At 37.3% G+C, this 16,358-nt stretch overlaps 2 protein-coding genes across 2 annotated transcripts; both read right to left on the minus strand.

Moving 5' to 3' along the window:
* Nucleotides 1–1,355: 1,355 nt before the first annotated feature.
* LOC127795295 (auxin-binding protein ABP19a-like) lies at nucleotides 1,356–2,377 on the minus strand. The gene has a single exon (XM_052326891.1). It carries the CDS (start codon nucleotides 2,184–2,186, stop codon nucleotides 1,542–1,544), a length of 645 nt encoding a protein of 214 aa, XP_052182851.1. The 5' UTR covers nucleotides 2,187–2,377; the 3' UTR covers nucleotides 1,356–1,541.
* Nucleotides 2,378–10,294: 7,917 nt separating this feature from the next.
* On the minus strand, nucleotides 10,295–11,325 carry LOC127795325 (auxin-binding protein ABP19a-like). The gene has a single exon (XM_052326927.1). It carries the CDS (start codon nucleotides 11,297–11,299, stop codon nucleotides 10,589–10,591), a length of 711 nt encoding a protein of 236 aa, XP_052182887.1. The 5' UTR covers nucleotides 11,300–11,325; the 3' UTR covers nucleotides 10,295–10,588.
* Nucleotides 11,326–16,358: the final 5,033 nt, after the last annotated feature.

The following is a 16,358-nucleotide window of genomic DNA, read 5'->3' on the forward strand; positions in this document are numbered from 1 at the left end:
CTTTCAATCAATTAGGGTGCGTTTGATTGAAATAGTGAAATTTGGATGAAAATAAAAAATTTTAGAGAATTGAATTTCGGAGAAAATGAATTCCTAGAAATTAGAAGTTTAAATTGTTTGATCGATATAATTTTCTACCTGAAAAATGATATTAATTTCTATTTTTTAGTGTTTGATTGGTAATATTTTTCATAAAATTTAATTATTTTTTTGTTTGATAGGTATTATTTTCTATGGAAAATGACACATTTTTTATAGAATTCAATGGTGAAATTGTATTGAAAAATATTAAAAAATTAAAATAATAACCTATTTTAAGTTAACTAAAATAGGTTATTATACATAAAATGATTTATCTGATAAATCAAACCACAAAATTAAAATTTTTTTGTTTTCCAAACTTATATATATATATACACAATCACACATACAAATATATATATCTTCGCATACAGTGACAGATATATACATAAATATATATATATATATATACACACACAGACTTATCGCTACCTCCTACTCACCCACCCACTGTCGTTGATCGGCTCACTCGCTCGCCCTCTCTCTCTCACTCACTTGCCCTCCCTCTCATTCGCACACAAATACACATATATATATATATATGCACACACACATACATATATATATATGCCATCTCTCTGGTCGTCTCCTCGTTCATTGCCGCTGACCCACTCAATTGATCGCCCTCTCTCTCGTTGCCCCTCTCTCTCGCTCGCTCGCTCGCCCTTCTTCTCGTTTGCTCTCTGTCCTTCTCTCATTGCAGCTTCTAGGGAAGTAAGAGGGGATGAAGACGGGAGCACAGTGAGTTGCTGCTTCAATTCCTTGAAAAATTGGAACTCCTCTCCCCATGAAATTTATTTTTCATGATTTGAAGGAAAATGCTACCACGTGATAAGAAATGAAAAAATGAGTTTCTTGGGAAAATTTTGCTATCAAACACTACACAAATAAAAAATTGAGTGAAAAAAATGTATTTTTCTAGAAAAAAAAAGTGGCTATCAAACGCGGGCTTAATGAACTTGAAAAGTTGCCCCCTCCCCCAAAACCAAAAGTAGTATTAAAAAATGTTTTATTTATATAGTATTACCTACGAACACTAATAATATATAATATTGGAAGAGCAGTGACCGGAGATATATAGAATATGCTCATTATATATGTAGTGTTCATAAATTTGGAATATGAAAACTAGTATACATAGACATAACACAAAAGAACAAAATTATAGGGACTTATACAAACTACAGAAATAGCAATATTGAATCGAACTTGTTCATTCAAATTAAACTCTCACCAAATTAATTAATTAATTAAAAATGTAACAAAGATATATATTTCCTCCATGCAATGTTGTTACTTTTATTTAATAGAGATCATGAACAACGCTTTGCATTCGCATGTAAATCTTTACAACTACTACGTACTATATAATTATAACTTGAATATATATATATATCTGTGTGTGTGTGTTTTTTTTTTTGGGCAGATTATACATATTGCCGGAAGGATAGAGGAGGGCTTTAACCGGATCCGCCAACGACGGCCTTGAGCTTCCGGATCTCCGCAGCATCAAGCACAGTCGCCTTCGCCAACAACTGAGTCGGCAAATCGTTCCCAAACAAGGCATTGCTCGTCATCTGGAAGCCGGGGCTCGGGCTGCTGAAGCTCACAAGGACAAGAGCCTCAGTTTTCCCGGAATTCACTAGAAAATGCAGCAACCCTTGCGGGAAAACCATCAGCTCCCCCTTCTTTAGGGTCTTGACGTAAACTTTGTTCGCCGTTGCGGATATGAACCCGGCGGTGACGATTCCAGAGGCGATAAACGTGATCTCCGATCCTCCGGGGTGGCTGTGCAGCGGCACGATTCCGCCCACCGCGAGGTCGCCCCGGGCCATGGAGACTCCGAGCCCATTCAGCCCCACGAATTGGTCGGCGAAGGCGGTGACGATGGCGGACTTGGTGAGGTTGGAGAAGGTGCCGGGGGTGGCCAAGCCGGAGTAGACAAAGTCATTCACGGTGACTTTATTGGGGTCCTTGCAGGAGTAGCCTGCGGGTCCATCAGGGAGGGACAGGTCGGCAACGCAGAAGTCCAGCACCGAAGCCTGGGAGTGGGAAGAGGAGAAGACAAGAAAAGAGATGAAGAAGAAGAGGATTGGAGGAAACATCTTAATAATTAGTAATGGGGTTTCGATGAGTTTGGGTTTGATTTCATATATGGTTGTGCGTGCGGGCGGGCATGCTGGCAATTAGTGGTGTGGTGTGTTGCCTGCCCGGAATGATGGGTCGGTTGTTATGTAGAGTCGGAGGGTTGGGGATAATTAGCATAACGTATTGAAATGGAAAAGTTGATGACGACCGAGGAAGTACTATCACATTTGACACCACTTATTTGAAGGGTTCGATTTCACACGGCAAATATACATATATATATATATGTACATCATATATTTGGGTGTGAGTCACAATTAATTCACTATTATCCTAGTATCTCAATTATAATTGGTTGTTGGAGATAAGCCATGTACGTAGAAAACGTAGAACTCGACATGCAAGGCAGTGGGGGCCGACGACTCTTTGTCTCTTTCAACTTTGAAATTCTTTCTTAAATAATTTGTTTGTGGTTCAGAATCGGCCGGGTTGCCTGCTGGCTGGCTGGCTGGCTACTTCTGCTTGCTTGCGTAAGTGGCGGTGCAATTGCTACTTAAATAATTTGTTTGTGGTTCAAAGTTGGAAAAAAAGGAAAGACAATTAATAGACCTGTCGCTGTCGCTCCAATCCAACCGATACCATTATCAAATTAATTAAAGGGCTCTCATAAGCAGCTTCGGCCATAAAGCCCAGCACACACACTTATATATATATATATCACACACTCACACACACCTATATATATATATACACACTAACACACAAAAATCTGGTCGCGGCCATGGAAAGGTGCGGGGGTTTCAGCAGCCAAATTTTTATTTTTTTTATTAATGTATTTATTTTTTATTTTTTAAGTTTAGGCCTTTTAAATTTTTTTACACTTTTTTTTAAAATATCATTAATTTCATATAATTCTCACACATATATTTAAAATGTGAAGTGTAAAAATATAATTAATATGAAAAATAATAAATATAATTAAATTGCCAAATAATATAAATAAATAAATTTTAAATATCTGTATTTTAAGTAATTATAATTTAACTAATTTTAAATTTTAAATCATCTTGTTGAATTTTTAATATATACTTAAAAAATTAAAATTAATTAATTTATCTTATTAAATTACTTAAAGATACACATGATTAAGTATTAAATCATCCTAATTAGGTGTTAAATTTTTAATATTTTAAAAAATTAAAATTAATTAATTTATCTTATTGAATTTTTTATACTTACACATGACGGTCGCATATGTGTGTATATATATATATGTATGTATTTGTGTGTATATGTTTGTGTGTGGGAGAGAAAGAGAGAGGCGATATATATATGTATGTATTTGTGTGTATATGTTTGTGTGTGGGAGAGAAAGAGAGAGGCGAGACGGAGACTGACGATTGGAAAAGAAAGTGAATTGTGGAAGGAACAAAATAGTAAAAATACGATTCTTAATAGACTTTTGTAAATTAAAGCAGAGAGTTTTGAGATTTAAGTTTACATGTTACTCCACCTGAACATCAATCGCTTCTCAAATTGATCGAATCGATCTTTTGTAAACTGTCAAATCGTAATTTTTTAAAATTTGTGGTCGATACAATTTCACAATCTTAAAAATTACTCAAAATAATTAATTTTAGTTTTGTAATTTAGCAAATCACAAAGTGTCCAGCCGGCCTCCCCAATAAAGTAAAAGTCTTTTATAGTTTAGATTTTTTATTAAGTAAGGTATAATAAGGTTATGAATTTTAATTGACTATTAAGTAAAGTATTTCAATATTTTTAAGAATTGATTATCTTTATATATTACTATAATTTTTAGTTTTTATACTTAATTGAATAATTCTTAATTATTTTTAGTTCTTGATGTACATTGACAATTAATTAATTAATCATCTTACATCTTTATGTTTATCCATATAAATATGTACATTAATTATGTTTTTTCATACTACCCAAACTATTAGTAGATGGAGATGGGATCATGAACAACACCACATTGATTAGAAGAGGGCCTTAACCGGAGCCGCCACCCCAACCAGGGCCATGAGCTTCTTGATCTCCGATCCGCACGCAGCATCAAGCACAGTGGCCTTCTCCAACAACCCCTGTGGGAAAATAGTTCCCAAACAAGGCATTATATCAATGATCTGCTGCCAGAACCAGAGCCTGCATTTTTCAGGAATAATTAATTCACGCGAAAAAGTGCAACAAAAACAATCCTGGCGGGAAAACCATCGTCTCCCCCTACTTAAGGGTGTTGACGATGTAAGCTTTGTTCGCCGTTGAGGAAGGATATAAACCCCGCGGCGACCGTTCCGAAGGCGACGAATATGATCTCTGAAAGCATGCAGGAGGAATTTTATATAATTAATGTGGCCTTTACTGGCGACTTTGCCTTAATAAATTGGGAGGTTGAGTTGCAAAATGCTTGTCATCAAATGCACTATATAATAATTAGATAAAAACAGATTAACAAAAACTTAAGGTGTTCGAATCCATGTCCATGCATCTTAATGAAAATTGTTTGTGAATTGAAGGGAACGTCCATCAAATTTAATTTGGGTATTTTTTTAATTTTTTTTATTTCTACACCCATAAAATAATAAATACTTGATCTAATAAATTTGGACAATACTACATTTACGTAAATCTATTTACGCACAACCTTACATACACATCATAAAATAATGAAAATACCCTTCTCTCAAATCATTTTCACATAACCCTCTAGTCTTAAGAAACATACCGCCACCGTCGCCCCCACATCGCTATCGCCACCACCCACACCCCAACTCTCGCACCACAATTGCCCTTACCCATACCGTCGCTCACACCACCGTTGTTGTCGCCCCCACTTGCAAGAAGCCACAACAGCTAGTTGCACTTACCGTCGCCTCCACCCACAGCCATCGCTAACATTTTCAGGTGTTTCTCAACCTCGAATCAAACAAATTAATTTGCGCCCATGGATAAAGCTCGATTGGGGGAGTAAGTCTCCATCAGATTTGAACTTCTCATTCATGGATGAAATCCGAGAAAGAATGTGTCTGTGAACTTGGCGGAAAAGAAAGCTGACGGCTTGGTGGTGGGGGGATGGCAATGCTGATGGCAAAGGCAGTGCGATGGTTCTGATTTTGAAGTTTTCCTTGTAAAAAATGGTCCGATTTCTTGTATAATATTAAGACCAAATAGAACAATAGATAAATTTAAAATTAGATTAGTAATTAAAGGGTTTAATCGAAAAGAAAGTATTATATTTTCTAACCTTAACCCGTATCACTTCTATAAGAACACTAGTTGTAATTGCTTCTATTTATAGATTAGAAATTCATCAAATGAACATTGAAATAGTAATTAAGAACTCTAGTTGTAATTGCTTTTATTGCTAGTTATGGAATTTATTATTGTCGATTTTTAGATGCGTTTGAAGGAGCAGAGCGATTTTATGTATTTACAGTAAGTGGCGGTGCAATTGCTTGAAAGTCCAGTAGATAAACAATTATTTCTAAATTTACTATGAGCTGAATTTATTCCAATTGGAATGATTTTTCTTGCGCAACTTCCAATGTCCATGCTCTCGATTATGTCAGGAAAGATCATAAATCATAGATATAAGATTTTATCTCATTGCACATAACAAGAATTGATTTCATAATCTATCAAACTGATACTAACATATTGCTTATCTGACCGCTTAACGTATGTCCTCAAAGCGAATTTATTGCACTTGATCTTAATTGTATGGGAGTAGAATGGCTAAAAAATTTCTTAGTATGTATTTTTAGTAGTAGACTTACACTTGGTGTTTTTGTTTTATGTGATATTCAAGCTTCAATTGTTAAAGTAAAATTTTTTAATATAAATTAGAAAAATCTGTTAAACAGTTATTATCAATTAGAAAAATCTTTGAATTTTATGAGATTTGAAAAGAATTTGATAGATTCTTTAACAAAAGAATTAAAAAATAAGCTTGTTATGAAATCATTCAGGAGAATGGGCCGGGACTGAAGCCCATGAAGGGATCACTGCAAGACACCCAACCACTTGATCCCATGAACGTGGTTCAATGGGAATAAAAGAAAGTTGTGGCTGAGGGGATGGGCATCCATATTGTATTATTTGAGGGAAGTTCCATTTCTATGATAAAAGTATTAAAATTATAATAATTTTAGCAAGAAGGTCAATTTTTATCTGACCATGATACTTATACATGAAGGACTATGCTTTAGACTACGCATAAATCTATAAATAATTAAAATACTCATCGTCTCAAACGAATGATATTTTTGTCATCTTAATAGTATTGTGTAGGTGGGTTAATTACACTAATAATAATCCAACTATGCATTCCATTACTATTTAGTCACTGAATTTTGAAATATTACCTGTTAATCACTGATATTTTAAAACGCTTACAGCTTAGTCATTGAACTTTTAAAATGTTACATGTCAGTCACTGATATTTCAAAACTGTTACTGCTTAGTTACTGAACTTTAAAATATTACCTATTAGTCACTGATATTTCAAAACTATTACACTGAATTTTAAAATATTACCAGTTAGTCACTAATATTTCAAAATTATTCCTCATTCGTCATTCGTGAACTTAAAGGTCACTGACTATCGAATGACGGGTGAAAAACGATTTTGAAATATCAATGACTAGCAGGTAATATTTTAAAATTCAGTGTAACAGTTTTAAAATATCAGTGACTAATAAGTAATAGTTTAAAGTTCAGTGACTAACAGGAAACATTTCAAAGTTCAGTGACTAAGCAGTAACCGTTTTGAAATATCAATGACTAATATGTAACATTTCAAAGTTCAGTGATCAAACAGTAATAGAATGCAAAGTTGAGTTATTATTGATGTAATTAACCCTGTGTAGGTTAAGGTGTAGTCTAAGGAATACAAATAACATTTAAATGGGCTTAAAGCAGATTTCTACATAGTATTTGTAAGCACCTCCGCCCGGATAGCCTAACCGCCGGGACTACCCGAACATGAGCGTCTACGGGAGGAGAAAAATAATGAAACACGAGACAAAGACCACCCCAGCATGCATACACGAAAATAAGAACAGCGGAAGCAAAGCTCAAGACATGAATGCACTATGGGTACCCTGCTAACACAGCGGTCACAAGATAAATAAAAGAATACGAACTTCTGTGCCGACATACACAAGACTCGAGAAAACACCTAGCACAGTATGAAATAATAGAGCAAATTCTACTTAGACATCAGAGTGGATAGGGATTGACGAGACTACCTGTACACCACACCGACTCTGCCGTTAAAGCTGACTCCCTTGCTATGGCCCACGCCGCCACTACCTGGAATGATGGAAAGCAATGTGAGTCGAGAGACTCAGCAAGCATAAAGAAGAAAAGTCAGAAGGCTACACAAAACCAGAAATCTCACCCCAGAATAAACCCCCAGGTACACACAAGCCATGAGACACTACAACACAACAACTCAATAACATAACAAAATAAAAGCACATACCGGTCCTTGGGGCCCACATAAGACACTTGGCACCCAAGTCCCATACCAATCTGCCGCTGCCTTGAAAGGCAACAAATATCTCCACAAACCTGCGCGCGCAATCCCGGGTCGGTACTCCTGTCACCCGTATCCGTCGGTACTCCCAACAACCGAGCCATAGGCTCCCTCGGAACGGTACTCCCGTCCGAGAACTAAATACTACCAGTATCCATGCAATGCACATAGAACTGCAATGGCGTAGTGAGAATCAACGTGATACAAGGCGCCCATACATCCAGGTATCAGGCCATGCTCCGCCCACATAATAAACCACACGCCATGCATATGCTGCGCTGGATGCAACCTAACCAAGCTAGAATGTCCGTGTCCAAGCATACTCAATAAATGAATATCCCAACATGCATCCCGTACCCATGTGCATATCAAATCATGAACAGTAATACAAGGTATCTAATCATGCAGTAAATCACATACCGGCAGAGCTAGTCAGCAGTGCCCGACACCGGCCAACAGTTAGTGACTAGAAGTGTCCGCCCGACAGTCCACTTCAGGGCCGTACCGTAGTCTACCCCAACGTCACCAAACGGTTGACCCCTACCCCACTGCTCAATAGCTCTAACCAAATCATAAGTAAATCCGAGAAAAACCTTAAATAAAACCCGCATGACTAGGAACCTAGTTCCCTAACTGGGTTCAGCATCATTCTGAAAGGAATGGGGGCGGTACAAACCCCCGTAGGCTCACAACGAATAAAATTATAAAAGTCTCAGATTTAATTTAAATTAAAACAAATAAATAATAGTTCAACTAATAAGGCAAGGTGTCGAATTAAAGTAAGGGAGATGATAAAATATAGGAAATCACGGGGTCTTACACGGGTAAAGAACACGAGAAGAGGGTGAGGAGCTTGCCTGAAAACAGCTGCTTTCAGCCTCTCTTGTGCTCCCGATACAAATTAAATCATTTCCTGATAAATAACACAATCAAGACTTAAATTAATTATTTTTAACCGCGTAAAATTTATAATTTAAACATATCACGCTCTATAATTTTTACCCACGTACCTGATGCTCGTAATTAACTGGAATTCTAAACTTGAGTAAATAATTAATTATATACTATTAACACCAATAGACATCATATATATATATATATATATATCAATCTAATTTCTTCCAAGAGATCACACTCAGAAGACACCCATTATTTATCTTAAACCTCCCCAAGTGAACACACACTCACGCACACAGCAACTCACGGCCAAAGGCCAGTTAATCTTCCTCACACACATATTCAACACTCACTGTGTACCTGAACATATATATATATATATATATATAAACTTACGCATGGTGATATGCACACCCAGTAAACACGCCCAAAGGCCAATTTTTACAACTCACTATCCACACTCAAACGCCCACACAGCAAAGTCCCTCAATGGATATATAATTTACTTAATCTCTAAGCTTACTTAATCTCTAAGCACACGAGCACTGTCACAAAATTTAATTAATTTAAACTAATTTAGATAAATTTAATTTATACTTTTATTATTATTATTATTTTTTGGGGGGATATTACAGTATTGGTCACAGAATATCATTAGAAAACTCATTTAATTGGGCATGTGGAGTTAATTGCTACTTATAAGAATTTGGGTAACTCCTTAAAAATACTCAATGAAAAACAAAATATGTGTGCATGACATAAAGTTCAAACCTGAATGGCTACACCTACACCCATTACATAATAGATTTGAATTGTACACACCTACACCTACATGGCTACACCTACACCCATTACATAATAAAAATGCTCTAATTTATTTTGTATGTATATATATTCCCTCTATAAAAATAAATAATTATGCTGGGGATGTAATGTTTAATTATTTATTTTTATATTTAAAATTTACTTAACAAATTAAGATTAATTTAGTCTTCTGTCCAACTTTTGAACCTTCCCCCAAGCCTAACCCTCAATGTCCCTCCTCTAATATTGAAGCTAGCCTTGTCTGCCGCAGCTGCGCCATTAGCTATTACTTATATGCTGCAACTTCATAGACCCTGCCTGTCATAGTGTACGTAGTGTTAGATATGTTGGAGTAAAACATAAGTCTTTGGGTTAGATATGTTGGAGTAAAACGTAAGTCTTTGGGTTGGTAGCTGATGGAGATGGAGGATCTCCTTTTTTTGAATGGTCTTGGGCTAACTACGACGTCATTCTTTAATGTTTTCTTAATTTGGAGGTCAATCTTTCGATCATTTAATGAACTTGAAAAGTTGGCCCCCTCCCCCAAAACCAAAAGTAGTATTAAAAAAAGTTTTATTTATATAGTATTACCTACCAATACCAATAATATATAATATTTGAATAATTAAGAAATGCTTTGTGGCAAAGAATTGCAGGCGGGCAACATCAAGTTATATATATATATATATATGTGTGTGTGTCTATATTTGTGTGTGGATGAAAAATCAAGAATAATTGGAAGAGCAGTGACTGGAGATATATAGAATATGCTCATTATGTAGTGTTCATTAATTTGGAATATGAAAACTAGTATACATAGATATAACACAAAAGAACAAAATTATAGGGACTTGTACAAACTACAGAAATAGCAATATATATTGAATCAGAACTTGTTCGTTCAAATTAAACTCTCACCAAATTAATTAAAAATGTAACAAAGATATATATTTGCTTCATGCGATGTTGTTAATTTTATTTAATAGAGATCATTAACAACGCTTTGCATTCGCATGTAAATCTTTACTACTACTACGTACTACATATATAATTAACTTGAATATATATATATATATATATGTGTGTGTGTGTGTGTGTGTGTGTGTGTGTGTTTTGGGCAAATTATACATATTGCCGGAAGGATAGAGGAGGGCTTTAACCGGATCCGCCAACGACGGCCTTGAGCTTCCGGATCTCCGCAGCATCAAGCACAGTCGCCTTCGCCAACAACTCAGTCGGCAAATCGTTCCCAAACAAGGCATTGCTCGTGATCTGGACGCCGGGGCTCGGGCTGCTGAAGCCCACAATGACAAGAGCCTCAGTTTTCCCGGAATTCACTAGAAAATGCAGCAACCCTTGCGGGAAAACCATCAGCTCCCCCTTCTTCAGGGTCTTGACGTAAACTTTGTTCGCCGTTGTGGATATGATCCCGGCGGTGATGGTTCCGGAGGCGACAAACGCGATCTCCGACCCTCCGGGGTGGCTGTGCAGCGGCACGACTCCTCCCACCGCGAGGTCTGCCCGGGCCATGGAGACTCCGAGCCCATTCAGCCCCACGAATTGGTCGGCGAAGGCGGTGACGATGGCGGACTTGGTTAGGTTGGAGAAGGTGCCGGGGGTGGCCAAGCCGGAGTAGACAAAGTCATTCACGGTGACTTTATTGGGGTCCTTGCAGGAGTAGCCTGCGGGTCCATCAGGGAGGGACAGGTCGGCAACGCAGAAGTCCAGCACCGAAGCCTGGGAGTGGGAAGAGGAGAAGACAAGAAAAGAGATGAAGAAGAAGAGGATTGGAGGAAACATCTTAATTAGTAATGGGGTTTGGATGAGTTTGGGTTTGATTTCATATATGATTGTGCGTGCGGGCATGCAGGCAATTAGTGGTGTGTTGCCTGCCGGGAATGATGGGTTGGTATATATAGAGTCGGAGGGTTAGGGATAAGTATAGTAACGTATTGAAATGGAAAAGTTGATGACGATCGAGGAAGTACTGTCACAATTTGACACCACTTATTTGAAGGGTTCAATTTCACGCGGCAAATATACATAGATATATACATCATATTTGGGTGTGAGCCACAATTAATTCATTATTATCCTAGAATCTTATAATTGGTTGTTGGAGATAAGCCATGTAGAACACGTACGTAGAAGTCGACATGCAAGGCAGCGGGGGCCGACATGCAATGGGAAGCCGACGACTTTTTGTCTCTTTCAACTTTGAAATGTCTTTCTTGAATAATAATCCTTGTTTTCTTTCTTAAATAATATGTGGTTCAGAATCGGGTTGCCTGCTGGCTGTCTGGCTGCTTCTGCTTGCTTGCCATGGTCAAATTACCCATGGTTATTCAAAGTTGGAAAAAAAGGGAAAGGCAATATAGACCTGTGGCTGTAGCCCCAACCCAACCGATACCATTATCAAATTAATTAAAGGGTATTCTCCAAATTAAAGCAGAGAGTTTTGAGATTTAAGTTTGCATGTTACTCCACCTGAACATCAATCGCTTCTCAAATCGATCGAATCAATCTTTTGTAAACTGTCAAATCGTAATTTTTTAAAATTTGTGGTCGTTACAATTTCACGATCTTAAAAATTACTCAAAATAATTAATTTTAGTTTTGTAATTTAGCAAATCACAAAGTGTCCAGCCGGCCTCCGCAATAAAGTAAAAGTCTTTTATAGTTTAGATTTTTTATTAAGTAAGGTATAATAAGGTTATGAATTTTAATTGACTATTAAGTAAAGTATTTCAATATTTTTAAGAATTGATTATCTTTATATATTACTATAATTTTTAGTTTTTATACTTAATTGAATAATTCTTAATTATTTTTAGTTCTTGATGTACATTGACAATTAATTAATTAATCATCTTACATCTTTATGTTTATCCATATAAATATGTACATTAATTATGTTTTTTCATACTACCCAAACTATTAGTAGATGGAGATGGGATCATGAACAACACCACATTGATTAGAAGAGGGCCTTAACCGGAGCCGCCACCCCAACCAGGGCCATGAGCTTCTTGATCTCCGATCCGCACGCAGCATCAAGCACAGTGGCCTTCTCCAACAACCCCTGTGGGAAAATAGTTCCCAAACAAGGCATTATATCAATGATCTGCTGCCAGAACCAGAGCCTGCATTTTACAGGAATAATTAATTCACGCGAAAAAGTGCAACAAAAACAATCCTGGCGGGAAAACCTGTTGGGTTTCGGCCTAACTTACGTCAAATTATGTTAGGCTATCAAATTATGGCCTAATATTTGAACCCCCCCGCGGGGGGGGGGGGGGGTAAGCGCCAAGTATAAATACCCTCGCATAAGGTTTCATTCATTTCAAAATTTGAGCATTCAAAGTTTGAGCATTCAAGTTCAAGTTAGAGAAGAGAGGTAAGGAAGCGAAGGCTTCAAAGTAAGGGTGTTTTGTGAGTGTCACTATATTATTGTATCACTTGAAAGAGAGCAGAGTGTGTGAAGATATTTTTGTAATTATCCTTATTATAGTGGAATATTGCTCGGATCTTATCCCTTGATTTTTCCCTCAATATTTGAGGGTTTTTCACGTTAAATTTCTATCTCTTGTATTTTCTGCTTGTGTTCTATTCCATGATGGGAAAAGGTGATTCTAAGAAACTTCCGCGATTGTTCGAATCTTTGTCCTATTTTTTCCCAACAAGTGGTATCAAAGCTCTTGATTATAAAAATATAAGTCTTTTCAGGAAATTCTTAGTATGCTCTATGGTCACAACTTTGTTTGATCTTCCACATCAGAAAAGAATTGTCTTGGTTAAAAGCATCTTTTTTGTATGTCCGGTTATTGGATTTAAGTGTGGTGTAGTGGAAGTGCATGTTTAGAAAAGTTCTGGCTAAGGAAAGATTTGGTACTTAAGTGTGTCCATTTGTGACCCACCCCTATTTCCTGGGAACTTACATATTGTACTATTCACGTACAGACACTATTCCAATATATGATTACTATTCATAGTGAATAGTGGAAGCCTAATGGAAGCTAGTACAAGCAGAATGATTAGTCTGAATGGAACCAACTATCACGTATGGAGGGGAAAAATGAAAGATCTCCTTTATGTGAAAAGTTAGCATTTATCGGTATTTGCTATACAAAAGCCCGAATCGAAAACTGATTAAGAGTGGGAATTCGAACATGCCCAAGTATGTGATTTTATTCGGCAATGGGTAGATGACAACGTGCTCAATCATATTTGTGATTAGGCGCATGCCAAATCGTTGTGGGAGAAACTTGAATCTCTTTATGCTCGAAAGACTGGCAACAACAAGCTCTTCTTAATTAAGAAGATGATGAATTTATACTATAAGAAAGATAGTACTATCTTTGATCACTTGAGTGATTTTCAATGAGTTTTGTAACAGTTGTCTTCTATAGGTGTAAAGTTTAATGATGAGATTCAAGCTTTATGGTTGCTCGGTACTTTACCAGACTCTTGGGAGACATTCAGAATGTCTCTTTGTAACTCCGCTCCTAATGGTATAGTGACGATGAAACTTGTTAAGCGAGCTGTTTTGAACGAAGAGATAAGGAGAAGATCTCAAGCTTCGTCTTCGCAATCCAAAGTTTTCATCACCAAAGATAGAGGGAGAAGTAAAAGCAAAAGTCCAAAAGGTAAAGATAAAGGCCGAAGCAAGTCAAGGCCCAATTACAAAAATGTCGAGTGTCACTATTGTGGCAAATTGGGACACATCAAAAAGAAGTGTTTCCAATTCAAGAAAGACATGAAAAAGGGCACTGAAGAAAAGAAAGATTGTGACCACAACGATACAGTTGTTGCTGCTAACCTTGTCATAGTTTGTGATAAAGAGGTCATTAATTTTGCCTGTCAAGAGACAAGCTAGGTCATTGATAGTAGAGCTGCCTTACATGTTACATCAAAGAATGAACTCTTTTCATCTTATGCGCCCGGTAATTTTGGGGTGGTAAAGATGGGTAATGAGAATTATTCAAAGGTTGCTGGCATGGGAGATATCCACTTGGAGACCAATAAAGGAGCATGACTAATTCTCAAGGATGTTAGGCATGTGCTTGATATTCGCTTTAATCTAATCTCAGTAAGATGGCTTGACGACGAGGGCTATTGCAACACCTTTGGTAATGGAAAGTGGAAACTTACTAAAGGTTCCGTTATTGTGGCTCGAGGAGAGAAGAGTCCTAGCTTGTATGTGACACAAGCTAACATTGCTGGTGACTCTGTCAATGCTATGGAAGATGAGAAGACAGTTGAGATGTGGCACAAGAGACTTAGCCACATAAGTGAGAAAGGGCTAAACTGCTTGGCCAAGAAGGATCTACTCTCAGGTATAAAGAAAGCAAATTTGAAGAAATGTGTTCATTGCATGGTCATGAAGCAAAATAGAGTTGCTTTCAATAGTCACTCTCCTTCAAGACAATCGGATTTGCTAGAATTGGTGCATTCCGATGTTTGTGGTCCCTTAAAGGTAAAATCCTTTAGTGGTAGGATTTATTTTGTGACGTTTATTGATTACCATTCAAGGAAGCTTTGGGCTTATGTTTTGAAGACCAAAGATCGGGTGCTTGATGTTTTCAAGCAATTTCATGTTTCTGTTGAAAGGGAAACTGGTAAGAAGTTTAAGTGTATTCGTACTGACAATGGAGGCGAATACAGTGGTCCTTTTGATAAGTACAGTAGAAAGATAGGCATTAGACATCAAAAGATGCCTCCAAAGACTCAAGAATTGAATGGTCTGGCTGAAAGGATGAACCAGACCCTAATGGAGAGAGTCAAATGTTTGCTTTCAGAAGGAAAATTGCCAAAATCTTTTTGGCGGGAGGCTTTGCTCACAGCAGTACATGTTATCAACCTATCTTCTACAATTGCTCTAAATGGTGATGTCCCGAACAAAGTTTGGTATGGTAGAGAAGTCTCTTATGATCATCTACAAATTTTCGAATGTAAGGCGTTTGTTCACATTCCGAAGGATGAGACGTCAAAGCTTGATGCTAAGACACGACAGTGTATCTTTATTGGTTATGGTCTTTAGGAATTTGGCTACAAATTGTATGACCCGATTGAGAAAAAACTCGTTTGAAGTCGCGATGTAGTATTTATGAAAGATCAAACCATTGATGATATTGAAAAAGTTGAGAAGAAAGTGTCTAGTGGCAGTGAAGGCTTGGTTGATCTAAATCCAGTTCTTATAGTGAAATTGCCCAATCCAATTGACAGTAGTACTCAAGGTGATAATCAGACTGATGGCCAGCCAGGGGCAGATGATGCAGGAAATGATGATGAGGTTGTTGAGCAGGGGGAGCAACCCCCTCCACTACAGCTCAGAAGGTCAGAAGAGAGCAGCGACCTTTTTCCAGGTACTCTAGTTCAAAGTATATCCTTCTTACTGATGAGGGGGAGCCAGAGGGCTTTGATGAAGTTCAAACTCATAAGGATAGGACCTAGTGGATGAGAGCCATGCAGGATGAGATGGATTCCTTGCAAAAAAATAGTACTTATGAGTTTGTGGAACTTCCAGAAGGCAGGAAAACCTTAAAGAACAAGTGGGTGTTCAATCTTAAGAGAGATTGTAACAAGCTAGTGAAGTTTAAAGCTCGCTTAGTCGTAAAAAAGTTTGGACAAAAGCGAGGGATTGATTTTAATGAGATTTTCTCTCCGGTTGTCAAAATCAGCTCTATTAGAACAGTACTGAGTTTGATAGCTAGCTTGGATCTAGAGCTTGAACAACTTGATATAAAGACTGCATTTCTCCATGGACCAACCAGAAGGATTTGAAAAGAAATGGAATGAACACATGATTTGCAGATTAAAGAAGAGCTTGTATGGACTAAAGCAAGCTCCGAGACAGTGGTATAAGAAGTTTGACTCTTTCATGATAAGTCATACTTATACCAGAACTGACACAGACCACTGTGCA

Source organism: Diospyros lotus, chromosome 2 (assembly GCF_014633365.1).
Source record: "Diospyros lotus cultivar Yz01 chromosome 2, ASM1463336v1, whole genome shotgun sequence".
In the NCBI taxonomy this organism is placed as follows: domain Eukaryota; kingdom Viridiplantae; phylum Streptophyta; class Magnoliopsida; order Ericales; family Ebenaceae; genus Diospyros; species Diospyros lotus.